At 43.9% G+C, this 24,849-nt stretch overlaps 2 protein-coding genes across 3 annotated transcripts in view; one reads left to right on the forward strand and one right to left on the reverse strand.

The window, feature by feature from the left end:
* ABTB2 (ankyrin repeat and BTB domain containing 2) overlaps nt 1–15,824 on the forward strand; it is a gene marked incomplete at its 5' end in the record, with an annotated part of 139,345 nt that extends 123,521 nt beyond the window's left edge. The window contains 12 exons of the mRNA XM_084288542.1: nt 1,513–1,602; nt 2,090–2,191; nt 3,809–3,905; nt 5,094–5,229; nt 7,106–7,332; nt 8,052–8,230; nt 9,277–9,382; nt 9,502–9,604; nt 10,280–10,370; nt 12,185–12,253; nt 13,187–13,300; nt 14,660–15,824. Of these exons, the coding sequence (XP_084144668.1) occupies nt 1,513–1,602; nt 2,090–2,191; nt 3,809–3,905; nt 5,094–5,229; nt 7,106–7,332; nt 8,052–8,230; nt 9,277–9,382; nt 9,502–9,604; nt 10,280–10,370; nt 12,185–12,253; nt 13,187–13,300; nt 14,660–14,857 (1,512 nt within the window). The 3' untranslated portion in view covers nt 14,858–15,824. The remainder of the gene's footprint in view (nt 1–1,512; nt 1,603–2,089; nt 2,192–3,808; nt 3,906–5,093; nt 5,230–7,105; nt 7,333–8,051; nt 8,231–9,276; nt 9,383–9,501; nt 9,605–10,279; nt 10,371–12,184; nt 12,254–13,186; nt 13,301–14,659) is intronic.
* The window catches only part of NAT10 (N-acetyltransferase 10), a 42,141-nt gene continuing 21,034 nt past the window's right edge, over nt 3,743–24,849 (reverse strand). The window contains exons 28-29 of one of the 2 annotated variants that reach the window (XM_084287827.1): nt 23,769–23,901; nt 3,743–3,845 (exon numbers count right to left, since the gene is read on the reverse strand). In XM_084287827.1, coding sequence (XP_084143953.1) covers nt 23,808–23,901 — 94 coding nt within the window. In that variant the 3' untranslated portion in view covers nt 3,743–3,845; nt 23,769–23,807. Of the gene's footprint in view, nt 3,846–23,735; nt 23,902–24,849 lie in introns of those variants that run through there. The other variant, XM_084287826.1, reaches the window with a different exon arrangement.

A 24,849-nucleotide genomic window follows, 5' to 3' on the forward strand; every position in this document is an offset into this window, starting at 1 on the left:
TGTAGGATAGAACACTGGACACTGGCACCTGGTAAACTCAGTTGATGTATTTTGATTTCCTTTGGTCACGATGAGTCTTTTTCAAACAGTGCACGGTAAGCAGGCAGCACTGAGTCACTGCAAACAGGTGTGACTGCCTCTTGTGTGGCAACTACAGCAAAAGGTTTTTTGCAAATCCTACAACTGGAATTGTTGGACTAATTTAGCATATAGCCTTTAGATCCAGGTTCAGGTTTTGATCACTCCCAGACTGTGAGTATATCCAGCATTAAGGTCTGTGTTCAGACCCATTTCTACACATCTGTGTGTGTACACAAATTTCAAGAGAGAGAGAACTCTGAACAGCTTCAGAAACCTGAACTTGGAGCAGGACCTTCCTTGTATTTGCTTCTAGCTGGTATGAAGCAGCTCCCTGGTTTCATGCAATCTGAAGGGTTAGGAAAACAATCTCTTCTTCCCTATGGATACTGACTGGCAAGCAGGGGATGCAAAGCTGATATTGGAGGAGGGGAAAAAAATGCGTCTATGTTAACCTGGTAGCTTTAGAACCCTGACCGTGGCAGCAAGTACGGGCTTGTGCCTGCAGACTCAAGTTTAGGATTCTCATGTTACCTGTCTATATTAGAGCTGGTCTCCCTCTCACAGCCCCAGAAAACCAAACCCACCCACCCTCCCACCCCTGAAATATCTTTGCAAGTGCATACGGCTGTCTCAGGTGCAGGAGGATAGGAATTGAGGCTGTTCTGAAAAGATGCCTTTGCAGATACAGGACCAGAACTCCTTTCTGTGAACTTTACTTCTATTTTATGATACGTGGCTGTCTAAAGACAAAGCTGTATTATTCATTCAGTTCGTGCAGTTATATTATACACAATGCACTGCAGAAATGCTACCTGTGAAAAATTCAAACAAAGTAATTAGGCAAAGAGAAATGCTGTAGGATGTGAGCAGGAATGAATTTTACTAGGCTGTTTCCTTTCTGTCCTTGGCTACTCCTGAAATTAGCTCTGTAAGTAAGGCTCATTTCTCTCATAATTCATCTCTGAGCCGTCACAGTTTGTTGGTTAAGTAGAAAGAGAGAGGCAGATTTATGGGATTGAAATGCTGAAATATTGTGGCAAATAGGATTTTAGCAATGGGGATATGTTGCCAAATAAATTCATCTGCATACTTTTGTGTTGTTTTCTGCTTTCAGTTCATCTGGCTACAAATGACCCAAGAAATGCTATTTCTTTTTTGGCAGCCTCTGGAAAGCTCAAGAATTGTGGACAATACATGGCTGGGATTTTCAGTGATCCTTTTGTATTCTTTCAGTCTTGTCCCCTGATTTTTTGTCCACATTGCTTTCCTGTGCCAGCTCTGCACAGAAACCAAAATGTTTTCAACATGTGCGTGTGCTGTCCCTACACATGCCTGCGCACACATACACACTGTGAGATTCAAACTCAGTGTCCATGACAGATTCACTGTTGCAAGGTATAGAAAGGTAACTTTTTTTTTCTTTTCCTGAAGGGTATGACCCCGCTAATGTACGCCTGTGCTGCTGGAGATGAAGCTATGGTCCAAATGCTTATAGATGCCGGAGCAAATTTAGACATCCCAGTAAGTAATGGAGGAAACTCTCCCCAAAATTATTCATTCTTGATCTGTAAATTAACAAGAGCAGCTAAGAAATCACTATGAAATCTCTTGTAGCAACTGAAGTCTTCCCTTCCGGAAGCTCTTACATTGGACTCAAAGCAAGGCATTTCTTTCAGAAATCACTGCTTCAGGGATTTAGGAGGGGGAGAAAAAATGTCAAGATCTCTTGGAGCGCTCAGTGGCTGCAATTATGATTGGCATTGGCAAGCCTAATAGGCACGGTGCGGGTAAAGGGGCTTCCTTCCTGAAAGAGCTGCCACTAGGAGAAACCAGCGAGCCCATTAAAAAGGCCCAGGGGACTGGACGGAGTGAGCAGCGCTGGCAGCATTTTCTAAATGACATTAGGTACCATTCCCTGGGGCTGTCATTTACAAAGGGAAAAGCCAGTTACGTAGAAGTCTTAAGATATGCTGCAATGGTTAATAACTACCTGGTTTCCTTTGCCCAGGTTCCCAGCACCTCTCCGCGCTACCCTTCAGTCCATCCTGACAGCCGGCACTGGACTGCTCTCACCTTTGCTGTACTACATGGGCACATTTCGGTTGTGCAGGTAAGCTGCGGAGATCCTCCGGTCGGGAACCATTAAGGCAGACACTGAGGGACTGGCGGGCAGCACTGAGCTGAGTGCTGAGCAGCACCCTCACTGCCAGGTGGCTCGAGTATCTGCCCCACTCCCTTTTCTATGCAATTAATGCAGGGAGTAGCAGAACAGTATGAAATACCAGAAATCCTACCTAAACTTCAAGGGGATCTCAAAACTAATCACAGCAGGTAGTCAGCAGCTGCTGAGTTTAATTTGCCTTCTGCTTAAAGAGAAAAAAAAAAAAAGATGTAAGCAAATAGAGGTTGCATACAGTCATTTTTTGTTTGTGTACGTTTGTAAATAATTACAAAGATTAGATCCCACCTGGCAAATTGCCAGTACAGCCTTTGGTATTACAAAGGTTGGACAGCCTTAATTTACAGGTGTGGTAAGAGTGATTCTCCCAGGAGATGTAGCCAGGTATATCAAAGCTCCTGCTGGACTGCATACCCACAGTGTTTGTTTCTCTTATTTTGTTTAAAACTTATAAAGATTACCAAAAAAAAAATCTCATTTGGCAACCATTCCTTAAAGGGTAGATGATGCTTTCTGGAATCTGTGTATGAAATTACCTTTGCAGTTAAGGTCTGCCCTGTGGTCATTGCATGGAGTAGTTGGCATCTCAAGAGAAACAAACCAGCCCGTGGGCAGCTGTCAAGCTCTACGAACAGGTTTAAAATCAGTGTGAATGTATGTGCTGTTAGTGCCGAGGCCAGTGTCAACCGGGGATGGCTGAAGCTGTTCAGTCGTGACAGTGTTACACAACAGCCATCTGGACCCACCCTCAGTGGAAGAGCCTCTGCCGCAGGCAGGAGCCCAGCGCTCATCTTTGCTGCCAGGGGAGAGGGACGGCACCCACGGGGCCGCATGGGGAAGCAGTGCTGTCTGGGTGCCCTGCTGCTGGCTGCCCGCACTGCTCGGCCGTGAGAGATCTCACTGCCGTGTAGCCTTCTCCCCTGCATCTGGGAGATGTGTAATTGCCCCTGTGAGTAGCTCGTTGTGTTCAAAGAAAGCCGGTTCTGTGTGTGGCAACTCACTGAGGCTGCCAGGGCCTCCTTATGCAGGCTCCATGGGGCCGAGAGACCAAGGGGGATATTTGGCCTCCAGGGCTAACTCCCTGAAGGTGTGCGCTGTTTCCTGCACACAGCATGAAGCCAAATGATGGACTCCCTGCGCTCAAGAGAAGCTCTGATTGCAGAGCTCTTTGGAGCTGGGAAATTACAATAGCAAATCCAGATTCATAAATGAAATTTAAAAAAAAGAAAAAAGATATTCCTCAAGCTGCCAGATGAGATTTTTTTCCCAGCATAAACTCACAATTCAAAGTACAGTAAAACAACAGAAAATGAGAAGTCTCTAAACTGACATTCAAGCAGAGGCTTTAGCCCTAGGCTGATTAAAGAAATGCATGAGAAACTTGCCTTGCAATCAACACTTTGCTTTAGCCTTTGAGATGTTCCTTTTGCGTGCATGCACTCTTCATTATGAATTTACTGGTGTTCTTTTCTTACACACAGCCTCTTCTGTTAAGTCTTCCTAAATTGTTCTTTTCTCAACTCCTTGTCTTTAATGTGTCTGTTGCAGCTGCTCTTGGATGCTGGTGCCCATGTTGAAGGCTCTGCTGTTAACAGTGGAGAAGACAACTATGCTGAGACACCGCTCCAACTGGCTTCAGCAGCAGGTAAGTTATGCACAACCTCAGCACACTCCATCTTCTGCCACCACAGAACCACAACTGATTGATGCGTGGGTCAGGTATCTGTAAAATGTTAGGATTCACTGCATGTTGAAAGTACTGTGGATACAGTAAAGATATCAAGTTCGGTATCCACGAGCTGGATACTAAAGAGCCAGCATTTTTTTAATTTATAAACCACCAGTAGAAACCCAGCCTGGGTTGGCACTGGCATTGATTAACAGCAGTTATTGCATGCAGGAGCTGATGGGCACTGAACGACTTTCTGCTTTTGCCAGTAGTGCCAACACTCATCTCCTGCCAGTGGCCTCCACAGTAAAGCTAAAACAACTCCTTTGCACAGGGCACTGTCAAGAAAGATAAAACAGCTACTGTCTAGCCTAGGCATGTCTCTGACCAAATAACTTCCAGATGCAAAAATCAACAAGTTTAAATTCAGCCTAGGGAAAGAATAGCTTTTATATAAATTTGTTTTATTAATTTATTAAATATAAAATTCTACATTTCTTCTACTTTGCTGTCATAAGAGAAGTTTAGCATTCTGTGAACGAGTCTGTGCTAGCCTAAACGTACCTGTTGTTTTTCAACACTTCCAGCCATTTTTATTTTTTTTTCTGCTTCATCTTTGTGTCTTCATGAAGATGAGTCTCTGCTTTAATCTGCTCTGAGCTTTACTGAAGGGATAAAAAAAAAAAATGGCCTCTTCCCTTCCCAGCGACAGATACACATTGTGCTATGTCTCTTGCCACCACTCACTACTATAATGAAAACGGTGGAAAAGAGGCCCAGCTGAATGTGAACTGCACCAACACATCTTGTCTGCAAGGTGATTTTATAGAAGCTGTGGTCAGCAAGTGCAGTGTACAGCAGCTGCCTTCTGACCTTCTCTGTTAAGCTCACCCACCAGCAACCGAACAGCTGAGACTCTGCTTGTGCGTACTGAAAGCACCAGACCAATTTCTCTACCTACCTGTAGCTAGTTGTGCACTCTTCATAGGTTGGCTGCTTTGTGACTGTTCCTCCCTCTCAGAGATGCTATGAAGCCTAACGCATGCTTGCAGGATGCTCTGAAAGCACTAGCTGTCAGCACAGAAGTTGCTAGTACAGCCTGCCTGCTAACAGTCCCGTGTTATGCTGAAAGTCACCACTGTATTTCTGTCAATTGTTTCCTAGGGAACTACGAGTTGGTCAGCTTATTACTAAGCAGGGGTGCCGATCCCCTCCTGAGCATGCTGGAAGTCAACAGTATGTCTTCATCGCTTCACGAAGACATGAATTGTTTCAGTCATTCAGCTGCGCACGGGCACAGGTAAAGCTCCATTCATGCTCAGAAGAGTGGTTTTGCCTAAGGCTAACGCACTGTAGGTATTCCTACCTGACTTTGTATTGCGTGTCTTATGCACTAATCCCTGGGCGTGCAGTTCAGAAGATGGTATTAAGGCTCTGCTGATAGCAACCATTTTTTTTCTTGGGCAGCTCAGTATCTCGGGTTGTTCTGATTCTGATGAAGGTAGTGCTGGTTGTGAGCATTTAGGGGGAACTGAATGAATCTTTAAACCGGTAGATGCTTCCTGTTATATCACTTTGAGGAAAAAAAGCAAGATTTTCATTATTTAGTAACAATAACTTTGAAAAAAGGAACTATATCTTAGTCAAAAGCACGAAATGCAAAAGAAATGTTTTTGTTTGCTTTTTCACTCATTTGCTGGACTATCTTTGTGGCAATGAGGGCTAACGGAGCTGGTTCTAGGCCATATGTGAGTTCCAGTTATGGGCTGGTTAGAAACATAAAATAGCAGTTCACATGCTAAGACAGAACCTAATCACGTTAAGGAGGTGGGAAAAATAAACTACCACAGATTTCAGTTGGCTGCATCTCTGGTTTCTGGATAACCAACCAAGAGATCAGTCATTTTAAACACTGAAAAACTAGACTGGGCTTTCAACCCCTGCTTTGCAGGGTGGTTGTTTAGAAATAAGACATTACTTAAAAACTCATCGAGAAATCCTTTTGTTCCTGGAAAAAATGTCAGACAATGAGCCAATTAAAACAGGCCCAAACCGCCCATGTAGCTGGGGTACGTGATATCCAGAGGGTCTCGCAGCATTACAGCCTGCCTTTCTAGCAACAGGCTAAATAGCAGCTATCTTGCTTGTGCACAGATGTGCTTTACCGTAGTGCCAAAACTGCACCTCCAGGTACAGCACACATCTGGCTACAGCAGCAAAAACATCTCCAGTTCAAATGAGGCCCAAACTCAGTGAAGCTGGAACAGCCGAATGCTGTTATTTACAGTGGAGAACTCCACAAACACCACTCTGTTCCCAGCCCTGTTCCGCTCCCACAATCTGCTGGGACTTCCAACCACGCAAACTGAAAGCCAAGGCTTATTCTCCTGTCAGGTAGGGGAAGGTGATGTAAAGCACAAAATTAGCCAGTTTTAGCCCTATGGAGTAACGTGGGTGCAAAGAGAGCACCAGCTAGCGGCAGTTCAGTGTCACAGCCGAGTATTTCGGGTGGACTCCCTGGGATGGGGAATGTCTGTTGCAGATGGCTCCAGCTGTCTGTAGGCAGACCAATGATGCAAGCTTTCTAAAGTGACTGTTTGGACACAAGAAAGCCTCCTTCTTGCAACTGCTGTGTGAAATTCCAAACCAGAAAATTCTCTCTGGATTTAGCGCTGCAGAACGATCATTTTTTATGGTTTCTATTTACTGATACAGGAAACAAGTCTGACTAAAAGAACAGTGCTTGAAGATGGTCATTTGGGGAAACAGCAAGGGTTCTACCAGACAGTCTTTGGTAATTCTTACTTCAGGCCTTAAGATGTTACCACACTTAGAGCTGGCAGAAGGAAGTGCGCTTCTTCTATACGTGTTCCAAAGTATAGACTGCAATAAAAATCAGTTTGCCCCCAGTGCTCTGAAACATGCCCTGTTTCTGCTAAGGTACAAGAGCATATTGCATTCTTTTGTCCTTGCTTCCAGGGCATCAATTTCTAGCTGGAGGGATGGGGAAGGACAAGCACCTTAAAGCATCTCTGTATCTGCCAGATGTCTGTCAAACCCCGACTCTTTGGGAAGGAAATTATTTGCTAAGCTAGACCTCTAAACTTAAATCACCACAGTCCTGCCTGAATTATTGCCATTCCATTTATTCATAAATGATACTTCTTCTTCCTCAGGAATGTTCTGCGCAAGCTCCTGACCCAGCCCCAGCAACTGAAGGGAGATGTCCTCTCACTGGAGGAGATTTTAGCTGAGGGGGTGGAGAGCGACACCTCCAGCCAGGGCAGCTCCAACGAGGGACAAGTCAGGCTATGCAAAACCAGAATGAAGGCCCTGCAGGAGGCCATGTACTACAGTGCTGAGCACGGCTATGTAGACATCACCATGGAGCTCAGGGCACTTGGTAAGGGGTTTTCTTTATTATTACTATTTTTTAAAGTGTTGTTCTCACATTCAGGGAATGAAAAGCTTTTTTCCTTTGTCCATTACATTTAGTCTATAACCCCAACTGCAGATCTACCTTAAGTTTATGGGAAGAAACAGCTATATGTAATTTAAATTTTTAAGTGTTTGTCCATCATTTTTGGCTGGACCCTCAGTTTCCGATAACCAAAAGCAAGAGGCACATCCCTTCATCAGGTAGTCTGTGTTAGAGAGACCAGTCTCAAAAACAAAGATAACATCAGAGATTAAGTGGTTTAAACTGAAAGAGCAGATTTGATCTAAAGGTAGGAAAGAGAAGCTTTGAAGTTCGTGTGTCTAGACTGTTACTGGCAATTAGGAGAAGAGACCTCACACTTTGTGCAGGGTTAGGTATTCATACAAGTTCCATTCAAATTGACTTGTGGCTCTGACTATTGATGAAGCTGAATATACAACAGGGAGTCTCTGGCCCTTAACGATCAGCAGCAAGTTCTAGCTTGTGGTCCTGGTACCAGTCCTCTGCTGTTGTAGACAAGTCACTTAACCTGTCAGTGACCCTGCTCAGTCACCTTTAATGCATCTACTGTAAAGAAATAAGTAACACTCTACTTCAGTGCTGCTAGGCGCTAGTATCTACTAACAGAGGTGTCTACTCACTCACTTCTGTGTCCATCATCTTTCTTTCCGTTATGGCTGCAGGAGTCCCATGGAAGCTCCATGTGTGGATCGAGTCCCTACGCACAACCTTCTACCAGTCTCGCTACTCGGTTGTACAGACCCTCTTACGGGAATTTGTCACCATTAAAGAAGAAGACTACAATGAAGAACTGGTTAATGAAGGGTTGCAGCTCATGTTTGATATCCTCAAAACCAGCAAAGTAATCATAACTTTGGTAACAGTATCAAAACTGAGCAGTCCAGCCATGTCTTTTGCTATTGTGTAAGCCAGGGCACACCAAAAACAAACGAACATGTATGCAACGTCCCTGTAAGCTATGACATGATGGCCCTGACAGCATCCATCTAAATTCACATATAGCAGAGAGAATCATACAAGCAGCCCTCAGAATATAGATATTAATTTCAATAGAAGTGTTCTATTCTGTTCAAGTCTAGTTCAGTAACTGTTTTTTGAAACAATGTGACTACAACAAGAATCATTATCAATGCAGTACTGGACAAGTCAGGTTATTTCAATAGTATCTTCCAGGAGCTTTCTGAACAATGCTTTTGTTCAGCAACATTTTCTTTCTACTTTTCTCTCTTATTTAAAGGTTGCCTAGGACTCTTTTTTCATTGCTTTTCAAGGCATGCATAGGATGTATTTATCCATGGTCTGTAATTTAGCTGTCCCGTGTTCCAGATAAGTTCATCCTGTTTCTACCATGTTCCAAGAGGCTGTTGCCCTTTGTATTACAAGAAGGGGGGTGCCTGCTTTCTGACTGGAAAGGACGCATTCAAAATGCACAGAGGGGGATGCTGAGGCGTATATACTGCCCTGATGCCTCCATAATTGGTCATTACAACATACATCGTAACTATAATTTTAATTTAAAGCAAGAGGTATATCTGGCTAACGAAAAACAATTGCAAACTAGGAACCAGAACTCAATATCTGACAATGAACTGGCACCATAAATCAAATGTTGCTGAGAACGTGCTTCTGGGCTTACCTGTTACAGAGCATGTGGAAATATGAGCTTTTGCTGACAGGGCTACCCTTCTTCTCAGCAGTGTGGCCTGTAAACTGTTACTGTGGTGTCTATCAGAGCATACTTGTGTTAGATTGTGCTAGTCCCTCTGTTCTGAGGTTGTTCTTGTTAGGGTACTGTTGCTATAAACTTCAAGTGAACTGTTACAGTATGTTTGGAACCCGCTCAGAGCAAAATGCCAATTGATGATACCTGTTCTGTCCTCCTTACAGAACGATTCCATCAATCAGCAGCTTGCGTCCATCTTCACCCACTGCTATGGCAGCAGTCCTATACCCAGTATTCCTGAAATCCGAAAGACACTGCCAGCACGCCTTGGTAAGATGCTCACCTAAACAGCAAAGCTTTTGCTTTTTTTTTTTTTTTTAAATTAAAAAAAAAAAGCATCCGTAATTTCAAAAACTAATCACCCTCGTTTTCTTTTCTTACCTTAACAGATCCTCACTTTCTCAACAATAAAGAAATGTCTGATGTAACTTTCTTAGTAGAAGGAAAACTATTTTATGCACACAAAGTCCTGCTGGTTACTGCATCTAACAGGTGAGTCACCTTCCACAGCTCAGTACGTTTTGGTAGAGGAAGGTTTGGCCCTTTACTCCCTTATTTGTGTGACTAGCTCTGAATCACGCACTGTAGCAAAGCAGCTGCTAACACTAGGACTACGTACGGACTGTAATTCAGGTCTGCAGGATCAGGCCAAACCATCTTTGCTAATCTTAAGAGCAGAGAGTACAGATGAGTTTTTCAAGCCACTCTTAGTATCTATTAAAGATACCCAGGGCTTTATTGACATAAACTGACCAGCAATTGTCCCTTAGAACCTGTGCAGTAGCTGGAATGCACATAGCCAGCCATTCAACGACTTCTCCATTCTCCTGGTCAGTTTGCTAGCTGGAGCTGTAATTGCTCCCCATTTCCTGGAGATTTCACCCCTGACCTGGTACATGTGTAGTTATTTACTTTCTTTCTCTGTTCCTGGTAAAGTAACAGTGTTTTCAACAATTATAACATGTGATTGAGTCAAACCCAGGCAATTTCCAGGTTAATTTGCCCCTGAAGTTCCAAAGTAATTGTCATTAGATGGAAAGAAATGTTTCAGTTGTCAGTTTACAAATAACAGAGAAGGATCTTTATTTTCACCTTACTTAAGGTGCTTGGCAATAGGCAATGAGTTTGCAAAGTACTAATAAAGAATTCTGTTAAAACTATTCTCAGGTTTAAGACCCTAATGACCAATAAAACAGAACATGACAGCCATGGCAGCAAGACTGTTGAAATTAGCGATATGAAATACAACATTTTCAAGGTATGTAGCTTACCCTGCCTTTTCTTTACTCTTCATCTTCTTACATAATTTGAAGCTGAGAGGACCAAGGTTTAATATCAGAGGTAATTTACAGCTAGAGACAGGTTTAATTTCTACCTGTCTGTATTTCAGGTGTCTTCTGATCTCTGTCAAAGCTTTTCAGCTAGGAACAACCTTCCACCCTATATCTTTTTGTCATCTTACTAGGTAATTGACTCTTCCATAAAGCAAGAGAAGCAAATCTTCTACTTAAAGTAATTTGGTACTTTTAAGATGTTCCCAGGCACAATTTCACACTCTGTTAACCAAAAAGTAAACTTACTTAAACAGGTGGATTGCCAGGCTTCATACTAATGCAAATCAGATTATCAGAAGTCAGTGGTGTGCCCCTTTCAAGAAAGGCTCAAGATTGAGAATTTCACTTTGCTTTTATGACATTTCTGTATTTAACAGACCTAAGGGAGTTTCATTCATGATGAAGAGATGGTAGGTTACTTAGCACACACCCAGGGAAAAAAAACAAGTTTGTGAAACATGTCAGTTAAGTTATTCCAGCTTTCCAGGTCTGCATTTCAAATTCAGAAGAAAGGTACAGAACAGGGAAATCCAAAGTGCAGAACAGGTTGTGTAACTGTTTCACTGTAGGGTTGAGAATTTTCCTTTTTCTCTGTGATGCATACAAAGCTCTTGGTCAGCAGTAGTGGCATCTTGGATAGAGGAAATGGAAGTGGTCTGGTAAAATATCTTTGTCCTACTTCGAAGGGGCTATACAAGTTTTGTGCTGGGTGAGAGGCACACAAACTCTGCAGCTCAGGCCATGACAAAAGAAAGAAAATGTAAGTAAGTATAACTAAACAAGCCTCCTTACATTTTTTTATATCAAAAAGTTTTTGAAGATAAACTTTTGCTTCACTGGACAGTGCAACAAATTTAAAAAATAAACCAGTGAAATACTTCATGGAATTAGACAATTTGATGGTAAATAAAAGCAGGCAAGTTAAGGAGGTTATGGCATTCTACAGCAACCTCAGTTACAGCACACAGAGGAGGAGGCAGTGAACTGAGCCACTGGAGACCTAGGTTCTGCTCAGGGCTCTGCTGGAAAGCAGCTTTCCTTCCCTGTACTTCCGTTACTCAAGTAAAAAAATTTAGAAGTACAATCTTAATTTTGCTACCACTGCTGGTACAAGCGCACAGTGCATAGTCTCCATACCTCTTCTCCACTACACCCAGGACACTGGAGTGACTTCACTTTCCAATACCAAATCACGCCATTCCCCAGATAAGAGTAATTGTTTAGCTGGGGGTGCGCACATGTAGATCAAAGAGCCAAAACTGACTCTCTCCCTGCAAACAATTAGTCTTTTTCCTCTGGCCCTGGTGGGGAGAGGGGGAGGCCTGGAAGCTGATTACAAGCACAGCAGGGGAGGCAAGTGGCTGGGAGGTCCCTGACACACATGCTCATGGCATGGCAGTCAGAGTGCTCCAGCTAGCTGGCAGCTCTGCGTGTGACCAGCCTGCAAGGCTTTACAAACCAGGATCCAAAGAATGTTTTTGCAAGGACATTCATGTTGCTCAGAGACACACTGTCACCCTCTCAGCCTAAAATCCTCACCAGGGCCTTTTTCAAAGACCAAGGAAGAAAGGGGTATTAGAAAGCAGCAGATTTGCAACACTAGAAAAGAGCCAGAAGTGGAGGCAACAGCCAGCAAGCCATGCGATTCCTGTCTGCGCAGGAAGGGGAGCGCAGTCATTCACAGCCCCTTGTGACTTCAGCGATAACTGCCTCATGCCTGGCCTTCTTCCCATTTCAGATGCTGATGCAGTATTTGTACTATGGAGGAACAGAATCTATGGAAATTCCCACCACTGATATCTTAGAGGTGAGTGTTTTCTTCTCAGTCTTGCTAAGTGCACTGGGGTGTCAATGGTTTGAAAGGAAAAATCTGGGAGCTAACAACACACTTTCAATCCAGGAGTATACTTAACACTTTAAAAAGAGTTCAAAGTTTCAAAACAGTTGCTTGGAACTAAAAACTACTGATTAAATTATGTCCATGATACGCTGGGGGAAAAAAAAAAAAAAAAACAAAAAACACACAACACATCACTTAAAGTGCTTTTGGTACTTAGAGATGGGTGGAAGCTTCCTTTGTCTGTCCTCTCTTTTCTGGGAGAAGGAAGCCATAAGGTGGTACACTATTATTATTTTTTTTTTTTTTTGGGGGGGGAGGGGGTGAGGGGGTTGGGGGGAGGGTGTGGCACAGAGAAAGTGCAGCTGATCTGACAGTCCCAGTGCTCACAGCAGGCCAAACACGAGGAGGCTAGAGATCATGGACAGACTGCTGATTTCAAGCTGCACTTCTGCACAGCTGACAATGGTACAGCAAAGACTAGGCTAGGAGCAAGTTCGTATTACAGACAGATCCCCTTACAGTAATGCTGTTCAGTCATGAGCAGTCTGGTGGGATTAAAGCTTGCTGCTAAAGAGTATGCATAACTGGTTATTAGGGTTTTTTTTGTTGTTTGTTTGCTTTGTTTTCTTTTGAGGAAAGCATGCTTTTAGCAGTCTAGTTCTCCTTTGTCATAGGGACAAAAAGTAGTACAGATGCACTCCTGCAGGAGAAGCACGCCTTTGCTCAGCGTGGAGTTCTGCCCATTGCTGGGCATCTAGCGGCCTTTCTGCTCCTTCACAAGGATTAGCTGCTGAACCAGGGAGTCACAGACCACTCAGAAAGGAAATCATCAGTTCTGTCTCCCCTCCGTAAACCTTTCAAGGCTCATGATCTCAAATAGCTCCTCTCTTGTCCTAATAGCTGCTGTCGGCTGCCAGCCTGTTTCAACTGGATGGCCTCCAGAGACACTGTGAAATCCTCTGTGCCCAGACGATCAGCATGGAGAACTCTGTTAACATCTATAAATATGCAAAGGTATGTGCCAAACTGTCTCATTTAAGCATCACAATGAAGCAGCATGCGTGTTTCTGCAGCCTCGTTTTGGTAACCAAACACAATGGGCGTAGAGCGCATCCCTGCTATGCTGGTAACTCTGCCCCAACCACAGCCACGAGTGAGATGATCTACTTTCAGATAGAAAGGTTCCAGCCTCTGCAGTCCTACACAGCACCAGTATGTTCTTCTGTCTAAAGCAGTCACGCATGAAATTGATGAGAGAACCCTACAGAGCAGGTAGAGAGGTCTTAGCTGGCTGACACAGCATCATCATCATCCAGCAAATCCCAAGAGATTCAAATTATCAGAGCAGTAGGGGCACTTGATCACAGTACAGCAATTAAGTAGCAAACCCTTTTCCAGCACTCCTACCGCTAAAGCGCATATTTTACAGCTCCAGAACTAATAGCAGCTGTGTTGTGACACAGTTATTCACCTCTATATCAAATAACCTAACCCAAATTATTAATAAAATCTTAAAGGAAATAGTCTGCCATTCCTGGGAGTTTGATAGATGTAGGGTCAGACCCCTTAAAAGGTGAGCAGAAAGATGACCTAATAGCAATGTGCATATTTACTCTGCACATAGTGGTACACTGATCTTTTTTGATTCCTGACTCTCATGCCAGGCCATGTTTTCTGTGGAACTCAGGCTGGTCTGTTCGAGGACCTAAAATGTAACCATATGCAATAGGTAGAAAGGAGCATTCTCATCACCTGGTCTTCAGTACTATTTATTAAATCACCATTTGCACAAAGCTCCCAGAACCTGTGTGTGCACAGCGCTCCTAAATACTGAAGCTAAGTTTCATCTTTCTCCTATTACTGAGCTTCCCCCAGAGGTTCTGAAGCAAAGGGAACCGGATCACTGCCGAATCCCCCCCAGCACGTTTACCCCCACTCTCCTGCATTCAGCTCCTTTTTGTAGCAGTCAGACTCGCATCCTAGGAGCCGTATTCCTGTTGCCATGAGTTGTGTGCGCCATCTGGCAGCACATAATTTTATGTTGCAGCACGAGCTCCCTGCCTGCACAGCAAAACAGGTATCTTGGCCACTTCATCAGCCAGCTGCTCTCTTCCTTTAAGAGGAAGAGACTGGACTGCAGGCGAGCGGCTCTGCCAACAGCAGGCCATCAGGGGAAGAAATTAAAAAAGCTTGAATGCCTCTCTGCTCACACCTGTGCCTGCAAAAAGCATCAAAAGAAATTACCAGCCACCACCAGTGCTACCCTCGTGCTTTTCCACAGTTATCACTGTCCTTTTTCTGTCTGAGGCCCAGGCATGTCCTTTAGGTCGATGCCATACAGAAAAAGCTAATTGATCTTACTCTCTTCTGCAGATTCACAACGCACCTGAGCTAGCCTCTTTCTGTGAAGGCTTCTTCCTCAAACACATGAGCTCTCTTCTAGAACAGGACTCATTCAAACAGCTGATCTACAGCAGGAACAGCAAAGTGCAAGGCTTGGACCCTCTGCGGGACTTGCAGACAGCCCTGGCTGGCCGCCTGCACTCGGTGTACGTCACCTCGAGGGTGTGAGGCAAGAACAAGGCAGCGGCAGAAGCACTGGTTCAAACCACACTGGGGTGCACCACCGGGCAAAGCCGTGGCTTTCCTGTTTGCCTTCTGGAGTCATCAGTTCTTGCTGGAAGTCCCCTACAACAGATACCCCGCCGGCAAGGGTACTGCGCCTCGTCCCACTGACGGCGGGGAGCTGGCTTCTCTGTGCTACTACTGTCGGAGAATAACACTGTCACAGGCAGCACAAACAAGAACGGAGGATGCAAGCGAAGACCCGAACCGAAGAGATCAACACTGCCATTCACACAAAGCACATCGTGGGGCTGTAGAGAAGTGAGGCAATTTACCTAGAGCTAACACCTAATATGTAGTCTTAAGTGTCTGTCTGCACACCGTAACGGCCACCTAGTTCATACGCATTCATGTTTTACTTGTAAAAAGGCTGCATAGAAGGAGTGTGCTGATCCTATGGACCACTGCCCATTCAACAAGTCATCTGTCTGAACACAGAAGCTGGTGTACACAGACTACTTCACTGCAGTAATAAACACCAGTTTTCCGCTCATGGCAAGAGACTCCAGCATAAATTTTCCCCTCAACTGTTTGCACCTTGATTTTGTAGATGTATGAGGCTGTGCAGAAACTAATACTAACTCTGGAATTACTCACTCTTTATGCCTAGTAAGAAGAACTGAGCTGGGGCAGGGTGGGGAGAAAAATTTATTTTTTTTTAATATGGTTTCACTGTGCTAGTTGTTTAATCTGGATCCAGTTTGAGGAAAGAAAAATACTGCCTACCCTTTCACTATAAAGGTTTGATAGTCCAAGTCACTTTTACCTTAAAAAAAAAAAAGAAAAAAAGATTGTGAACATTATCTGTGAGACCTGACATCTTAAGAGATGCTTGCTAAAAGACTCAGGTGTAGTAGGAGCTATCACTATGCTGAAAAACTGTCCAATTGCATAAATAGCAATAAAAGTCTCCCTAAGACCATGAGAAACATACAGCTTGCTACTTTGTTCGCTCTGGAGTTAGTTGGGAGCACAAGCCCTGACCTCTAGTCTCTCTCCATGCAGTGATGTTTCCACAGATAGGCTACCTCAGGGGAGACCGCGTACGGCTGCCTGCTGCCTAGAGGTAGGCTGCAGTCCGAGACCCAGGCTGCGGCACCGAAACAAGATGTCTCAACTTGAACACTCAAGATTCACATTGTTCCTTTGCTTGCAGCAGCCATGTTTCTGTTAAAGAAGGACTCTTTATAGACCTTCTCCTAGCTGACTTAGAGAACTAAAAGCAGATAGATAGTTCAAGATACAGTTTTGTCTGAGGCAACTTATTTTTTTTCCTTTTCTTAAAAAAGCCCAACCTTAGGAAGCTAGTTAGTTATTTAATACATTTACCACACACCTTGTTCTCACCAATAGCTTTAAAGACCATCAGCCATTCCCATCAATCTTTGTAAGCACCCCCCAAAAGCATGTGCTGAGACGCCTTCATTGGTTACAGATGGGTAAAAGGGAAGAGGAAGAAAAGTTTTCATTTGGAAAACTACTGCTTCTTAGGAATTCAACCGTTAGTATTGTAACTAAACACACTGGAAGAAATAGGCTCAGCTGGGCACAATCTCCAATGCAAGGCATAGAGGTAGTTTAACTGGATGAAGTGAAGGAAAATGAACTACAGAATCCCCAACAAATTCACCAGAATGTGACATCGCTGCTTTGCATCAGAGGCAAACTGCATGCAAAGCAAAGAATGACTCCTCTAGGATCAGTAATCTGACAGACACGTTGGTCAGAGCACACTCCAGTGTGTGTTTTAGGTACGTATCCACTTTTGAAGATCACCAGCTTCAATAACCCTATTTATTATCAGAAAGCCATAGAGATGTTTCAAGATTATCACTGGTCTGCCTGAAAAATACCACAAAAGGCTCTATTATCTTGGAAGGTATTTTCAAGTAGCTGCTCCAGCTATCTGTACAAAAATGTAGGTCCTCCTTTGTTGCTGTAATATTACAATGCTTTGTTAATTGTACATTAATGTTGTCATTTATGTAAATGTACCAGGATTTTATTAACAACGTAATTTTAAAAAACACAGCTGCTGTTATTTATTCCGCTTCTCTAACAATGAGAAAACCACATTTAAAAACTTCTGTGGAAAAGATGCTTGCAGTTTTACCATCCTATATTGCTCTGGTATATGTACCTCATATTACGCTTTAAAGCAAGGGATAAAGAGGCATTTATTTCCCTTTCCTGGGCTCAAGCATTTTTTGAACTAATCAGCTTAACTTACTACACTTCAGCTATGGAGAACACAAGTTTGCCTGCCTTTCACCAAAAAGCAGCAGAGAAAAATCCCAATTCTAGGATTCTTCCCCTATTCAGCACAGACACACAGTAAGGCTAAGATGACTGTTAGTTAGCATGGAGGTATCCACACAGTCCTCAGAACAAACACCTGACTCAGTCCCTCACGCATGCAGACGCCCTCTCTGGGGCTTCCTTTTCAGCCACCACAGACCCCAGAGGGCTGAAGTGGCAGTGGCTGGAGCACCCTGCCTGCTGCTTCGCAAAGGAGCATGCTAGCAACCACACGCAGTCAGGCGTGCAATGTCATAGGAAGCCCTTCAGAACTCACGGTGACCATCGCACACCAGAGGCGCACAGCTCTCCCCAAGAGGAAGGTACGGAGGCAGCCACAGCTGCGTTTCACCCCCTATCCTTGGTTAATAAAGCCAGTGACTTCAGTAATGCCAGGACATGGGAAACCTGAACAGAAAGCTACTAGACCCATTTATGGTCTCATCTCTTCCTTGTTATCATGCTTATCAGAAAGCGGTCCACTCAAATCAGGCTGTAAAGAGCAAGGGCATTTACTTATCTATGAGGTCAGACAAATAGATGTTTCTTTTTGCTGACAGGGCAAGAATTTGACCCAGAAATAACTATTTTTTTTTCCCCTCTTAAGTTTACCCCATAAATCTTTCAGACCCCTACAGAGTTTGGGAATAATGCCTGAACTGTAACTCTGGATTTAGTGCATCTCTACAGGAAGACTCAAATACTTGGTTTCTTAGGATGCTAATTCTGACCATTTCAGAGGAAGCCATTAATACAGCCAGAACCTGTACCTGGCTGCCCAGAGTCTACTCGTGGTTGTTTCTTTCCTTCACTTTCCCACCGTACATGGGAACAAAGGGAACTGTGCGGCATACCTCCCCGGTGCAGCGAGACTTGAAATCCAGCTCTACAATAAATTAGCTTCATGAGCCCTTCTTAGCATTTGATTTACATGACCTGAAAGAAGTCTGCTGGGACTGATACATGAGGGGTGCTTTCCTCTTGTGTTGTACCATTACACCAGCATGCTTGGAAACCAACCAGTACAAACACTGACTTGTTCTCAAGAATCATGGAATACAAACAAAGACCTAGGATTCCCTTTGGAGCACTTTCCGTCTAAAAAGTAGATTAAATAGAAATTTGTCATGAAACTAGTTGCACACCACCTCCATTTTATGCAGGACTGCCCCTCCCTCACAGTCCTAGAAAGTAACGTAGCAGAGTTTGCTTTGGGAAGCACAAAACTGCTGCTCATTATTACAATAACTTCATGGAGTTGAGGAAGCAGAGCTTACACATCTGCCTGATCATGTGCAATGACTTTCAGACTAAAGTAAAACCTTATTGCTTTACAATAAGCCTTTGCACAGCAGGCAAGCACCAGCTGAAGTAGTGCTGCTACCAACTGGCCCTTTGCCCTCACCAAATGCTGCCCAAGCAGCCAGACGGTGCTTCCTGCACCTGCCATAACAGAGACCACCAGGGAGACACCAGAGGAAAAAGGAGAGAGGCGACTCCCTTGAGGAAGCAGGGCAGCAAGCTGCTGTCACCGCTGCTTGTAGCAGAGAAAGAGGACTCAGAAGCTAGACTCAGCTCCCCAGGAGGTTTTGAGTATAAGGGATCCATTAGTGTACAGCAAAGAAAATAGAAATTGCCCTCACAGCACTATTTGCCCAAGCAAAAGAGGGGGTCACAAAAAAAGCTTCTGTTGCATGATGAAAATTGCAGCATGGCAGGGAAAAAGGCCTTAACCACAGCAACTCAGATTGGCCCAGTCCCAGAGCTAAAGTCAGTGCCAGTGCTGTCTGTTTTCCTACTGGTCATAACTTGAAAGCAAGCAAGCCACTTCAAAACTGTTCAGCGGGAGTGCATAGTCAAAGCTCTTTGCTTCCCAAAAGCCCACTGGACGGGCAGCTCACTAGCCAGGACTTCACACAGCACTCCACTTTCAGCTCAGCCATGAGAAAGCTGCCGGTGCCTTTCACCGCCTCTCTCCCCCCTCAGCCTTTGCATACCCAGCACACCCACTAAAGGTTGTTTTTTCACCCTCTCCGGACAGCCCCCCCGCACCTCACCACAGCTGTGGCAGGCAAACCTCCCCCGCACGCAGAGCCTGCTGCAGCAGTACGGATCCTCAGCACCACTGGTTCTCTTCCTCCCAGGTACCTCTCGGAGGTCAGCCCCCTCCAGCTGTCAAAATAGCTCACGGGTCTCCGAGCAAGCAGGATGATTCCACTGACAACTAGGTCACATCTACCCACCACCTGCAGGGAGCTGCTCAGCTAGACGCGGCTTCCCGATTTGCCTCCAATTAGCCGCAGCACTCGGTCACTGCAGGCAGACAAGCTCACTGGGCACAGGAGAGAAGAGTGAACGCGCAGCAACGTGACAGGCACTAGATCAGCAACCCAGGAGCACTGAAAAAGGCTGTAAGCCGACTTTGTGGGTTAGAAACAGGCCTGAAACACTACTTCATCTGGTTACTGGGTTGGGCAAAGAGCTGTCCCACTGAATAGGAAGCCGAGCTGGCTTTGCCTTTGGATGAATGCACGCACTGCGATCAGCAGTACACCAGACCAAGTATACACAGCCCCCTCTGTAGGGGATCCTGCATACACAATAAACAGGAACCAGCTCACCATAGGGAAACTTATATCAAATAACACACAAAAGACCCTAAAATCTGAAGATGCAGAACCCACTCTCTTCTCAGCTCACGTTTTGCGACGCTCTTAGTGTGCTGCTGGCTATGGACAGACACGTGTTCCTGCCTTGTGGTTGGACTGCATTCAACTAGCCCTTACTCTAGATGGAATTTTAACACAACCTGACTGATCTAAAGCACAGACATATTAAAAATAAATAAATATATATATATATATATATACCCACCTCCCTCACTTATTTTAGTATTTGAGGGCTTTTTTCCATTTTGCTCTTCAAAGGGCAATCAACAGACAGAGGAATCCAAAAAGCTGCCAGAAATCATAAAACGTACACGGAAAACTTGACAAAGAATGGTTCAACTCTGAATACATACATTTTCTGTAGAAGTAGCAAAATTCTGTTTAAACAAACTCCCACTCTGGAATGGAGGGGCACAGTCATTAATAATGCCTAAGAAGTACAAGTATAAACACGAAGCTCAAATCCTTCAAGTCTTTTACTACAACTAAAGGACACTGAGTTCACAGATAACAAAGCAGAAATTGCTACAGTCTATTACAGACAGAAAGCAGCAGAGGCAGCTCAATATCAAAATCCTGATTTGCTTGAAGAACCCAGTTTAGTTTTGCCCACTACCTTCCACACTGATTTACAGATAATTTACAAGAATTTTTGCCAGACTACATAGTTATGTTCATTGATCACCTCCTACGTAACACAAATGCTTCCAAATTGAGTGGGGAAGATGCCAGCTTCCTATTTTACTTCACACTACTTAGTAGCAATGGTTTGCAGATTTTTTTTGCAGAAAAAGCACACAAACAGTCGTGATGACACCACCATTCTTAATCTGCCTTTATTTCTGAAGGTATCCCATGCCTTTCTCCCCAGCATCTGAGCACCCACAGACTGCCAAGCTCTAACAACACACCGAACGTTGCTCATTTTGACACGCTGCCAGTTTGGCTCCTGTGTAAGTAAATGTACTTTCCCCAGGACGGTGCCAGTAGGACAGGCATCAAGGTTTTCAAGACTGCTGCCTACTAGCGTGACGCCGTATTTCCTGAAACAGCCAACCACCTCATCTGGCTTGAGGTGCATGGAACAGCTTCACATCACAACCCCAAGTAAAGGGGAGTCCCCAGGACCACACAGGTCACAGCAGAAACAGAGGACAGTCAATTTGTACGCTGATTAATAGCTATTTAGCATAGCCTTTTAAATAAAACAGACACTTTGAAGTATTTTTCAGTTAAAAAAAAAAAAAAGCAACACAAAACGTTTTTGAACTTCCTAATCACTTGATCCCCCATTTAGCCGTTAGAAACACAAACCAATTTCTGCGCCTTAACACATGGCTGTTCTATAACACAAGTTCTCTTAAACCTTACTTTTGAGCCCATTATTAGAACTAGAGTTTAGCAGCACTCTCAGACATGCATTGTAGTTTGCATCTTAAGGAATTAATGTTTTCTTATCACAACTAACTTGCAATTAAAAAAAAGCCTTCAGATACTGTCAGCTACTAGATAGTAATACCCAGAGCAAGTAAAACACTACCATGCAGGCGAACAAACCAACAACTCACACAGAACCTGAAATAACTGCTGGTACTGTATCAGTGCTAAGTTTCAACACACTTTGAAGAGACTCTACAAGCGTTGAAAGCTTCGACTTACAGCCTGTTAGACCACAGCTGAATCCCTCAGTGTTGAGCATAATAAAGTAGGCAAGCCAATGTTATCCAGACACCACACACTAAATATTTGATACCGCTTTCTTACTTGACCACCATGTCAAGCACATCTTTATAAAACCTCCCTGAAAGAGCTAAAGGATGTGACCACCTTGGGACAATCCTTAAAAAAAAAATAATTATCTTTTATTACAATAATACCTCAGACAAATGTGAGCAACTACAGAGGTTTCTTTACTGAACTAAACAAGCCACTGGAAAACCACAGTCCTACAGGTAACCATAGGAAATATTTTTCTTACATGGGGCTTCCCCAGCCTAACTGAAACAGCAGACCCCCACTAGAGAAGAGCCTTCCAGCCAGCACCCCTCTGGGCTACCAATGCTCGACAGAACTGCTTCCTTCTCAGCTGGCTGTGGAGTGTCCCCCAAAAGGGCTCCAGCACTAACCCCAGCCCCACATAACAGCTTGCTTGTTTGTCTCTTCCAGGACCAAGGCAGGCAGACAACTAGACAACAACATCCAGCAGACTCCCTAAAGCAAGGAGGCTCTTCACCCCTTACCAGTTGTCCCACTGTTAACAATGACAGCAAAAAGAGAGAATTTACACTCACCTTTTCTTCTTGACAACTTCCCAGGTAGCTGTGAAGAACCTCATACTTCGTGTCTTCCCTGTCTGCTCTTTTCACAACGTCTTTAGAGCCTGTTCAGTGCAGCTAGTGCATCATTGCTGCAGGGTGCCAGCGCCACTCTTTCAGCACAGCTGGGAGATAACGGGGCTCCTCATTAAGCCTTTAGAAGCTGCAGCTGTAGATCTCAGGGCTTAACTGCCCCCAGCATGGGGGCTGTATTGCTGCTGCTGACTCACAAAGTGGGCTGTTAACCAAAGGTATATATAAAGGCTGTGCTGCGCAAGGCTCATGTTTACTTAGATGCTTCATAAAACAGCTTCCTAGAGAACACGTAGTGTGTTTTAACTGAGAAAAAATTGGTGCTTCAGAGATTTACTGGAAATAGGAGCTCTGAGATCTACAAACAAATAGAAAATGGCTACATATCACCTGCAGGTAAGTCTTTCTTTTCCAAATCTTTATGCTGGAGCATCAAGCTAATGCACCAGGGCAGTAAGGTTTGGGGCAGGAATGGTTCTGTGTCAGAGTTTGCCATGGTTTTGATGCCCCTGGATTCTGAGAGCTACCAGAACTAGAGCACTGCAGTCCCAGAAAGTCCTAACTCTAGACTCATACATTTTCACTGCCAAGTAGGAACCACCAAAGAGCAGAGCTGAAACTTACCTGCTTGACTGGCCCCTGAACTGGAAAAGCAGATCACTAGGACCAGGTGTCAGTATGATAGTGCTGATTTCCTGGCAACCTTTACACAAAGCTTTCCAACAAAGTCAAGTAGTAGGCCTAGGTGAGCAGATAGCAAGGGAGACACAACAGCCAGAGCCACTCTTACAGCACCCGTTAGTCATCCTATCCTGCTTGAGAACTAGGAAATGTAAATTATTGAGCTATGGAAATGCTGAGACCTTGTAAGCAAGTGTGAATGCAAAAGAGCCTTTTATTACAGCTGCTTGAGCAGCACAGTAAGTAGGAACTATACACCACCTTCCAAAATAGAAGTGTTCATTGTATACCCTGAATTCTTGTGAGCAAAGACTACATCATTGACAACACAGTTGGAGCTCACTGAATAATCAGCTCCAAATTAAAAAAAGTGAGCTGTTGCCCACACTGAAAATCCCCTTGAGCTACAAAGGAATGGTAGTACTACTGAATCAGTAGCTGAATATATCAAGATGTACTGCAATGCTAAAATGTAGTCACATACCACAGGCTAATGCATTTCTATCGTTTGCCCACTCTTTTTTTTAATAAAGACACCAACAACTATGAAGCAATGAAGTTTACAGACTGATCTCTCCTGCCTGAATGAAAACTTTGTAGTTGCTAAGGCACCCTCATAAGATCCCAGTGTGCTGCACAGTGCCTCACTCAAGCTCTGCAATCACACTTCATAAAAAATCTCCACAGACTGTCTCCTGGCAGTATCACTGCACTTCCCTTAATACAAACATTTTTAAAGTGCCTCTAAGGCTTTTCTTTTTCCCTAGCTCTCACCCCCCTGTCCCATTCCCCACCCCCCCCCCCCAAAAAAAAAGAAAGTCTTTTGATTTGAAAGGAGAATAGTACTTCTTGAGTACAGACCAGTCACTTGTTAATTCAAGTTCACTGATTGTCTTTAAGTCATTTCTTCCACTTCTGCTTTATATCTTTAGTCTTCTTAAATTTCTTCTGTTGCTTGGGTCCTCTTGCTGCTTCTAGTTTTCTTTTCTTCTCACTGGGAAACAGGAACAAAATATTTGTTTAAAATACACTGGGAAGCCCATCCAGCTGCAAAAAATCTTGTTGTAAAAAGCAGAAAGGATCTATGTAGAAATGGTTGCTTCAAGGCCTCCCAGAGAAAGTGACTGAGAGAAAATATTTCCAATTTCTTGGGTCATTTAGAATGCTACAGAAAGCATGAATAAGAGTATGGCCTAGCTTCCCACTGTCTTGAGATTCTTTAACCCAATTTGAATCCCATGAGATCTTGATTTTTAGCTGCATTTTGTTGTTGCTTTTCAAGACTAAATCTCCTAATGGCAATTCATTTAAGGCATCTGGAAGCTGGAGTAACTAGAAAAAATATTATCACTGACAGCTGTAAACTTAAGTATACAATTTTTTTCCTGCATTAGATTCTGAGTACAGCAAACATGACAGGGCTCCAATCTTTATAAGCATTGATGAGATTCTCTCATTTCTGTAAGGCTTTTAGAAACTCTCAGCTTCCAGCATTCATGAAAAGAACATGAATACACACAAGGTAGAAAAGAGATGCAAAAAACATCACATAATTACTTCAACCTTCAGACACCAAGGGAGGGGGCAACAAGCAAGCAGGCCAAGTCCCAATTATAAATTCCCAAGGAAAAGGTGAGGAAACACTCCATGCTGGGCCAGGTAAAAGAAATAAGATGGATGAAAAGGAAGGAACTGCAGAAAGGCACACTCAGCATTTTACAGACTTAAACTCAAATTTGAAAGAACTCTCTGTAACTGAATTCCTATTTTCTCCAATGGGATTATCATAGGCTTCCACCCGGTGCTAGCCCCCAAGGCAACAGGACAGTAATGTGAAATGAGTTTGTTCTTTAGAAGTGTCCCCAGGGAGAAATAGCACCAATTTGTGTGGCCAAGATCAAGACTTAACCACGTCAATAGAAAGAGTTGCTATAAGCAATTG

This window comes from Netta rufina (genome assembly GCF_964035555.1).
Source record: "Netta rufina genome assembly, chromosome: 5".
Lineage (NCBI taxonomy): Eukaryota > Metazoa > Chordata > Aves > Anseriformes > Anatidae > Netta > Netta rufina.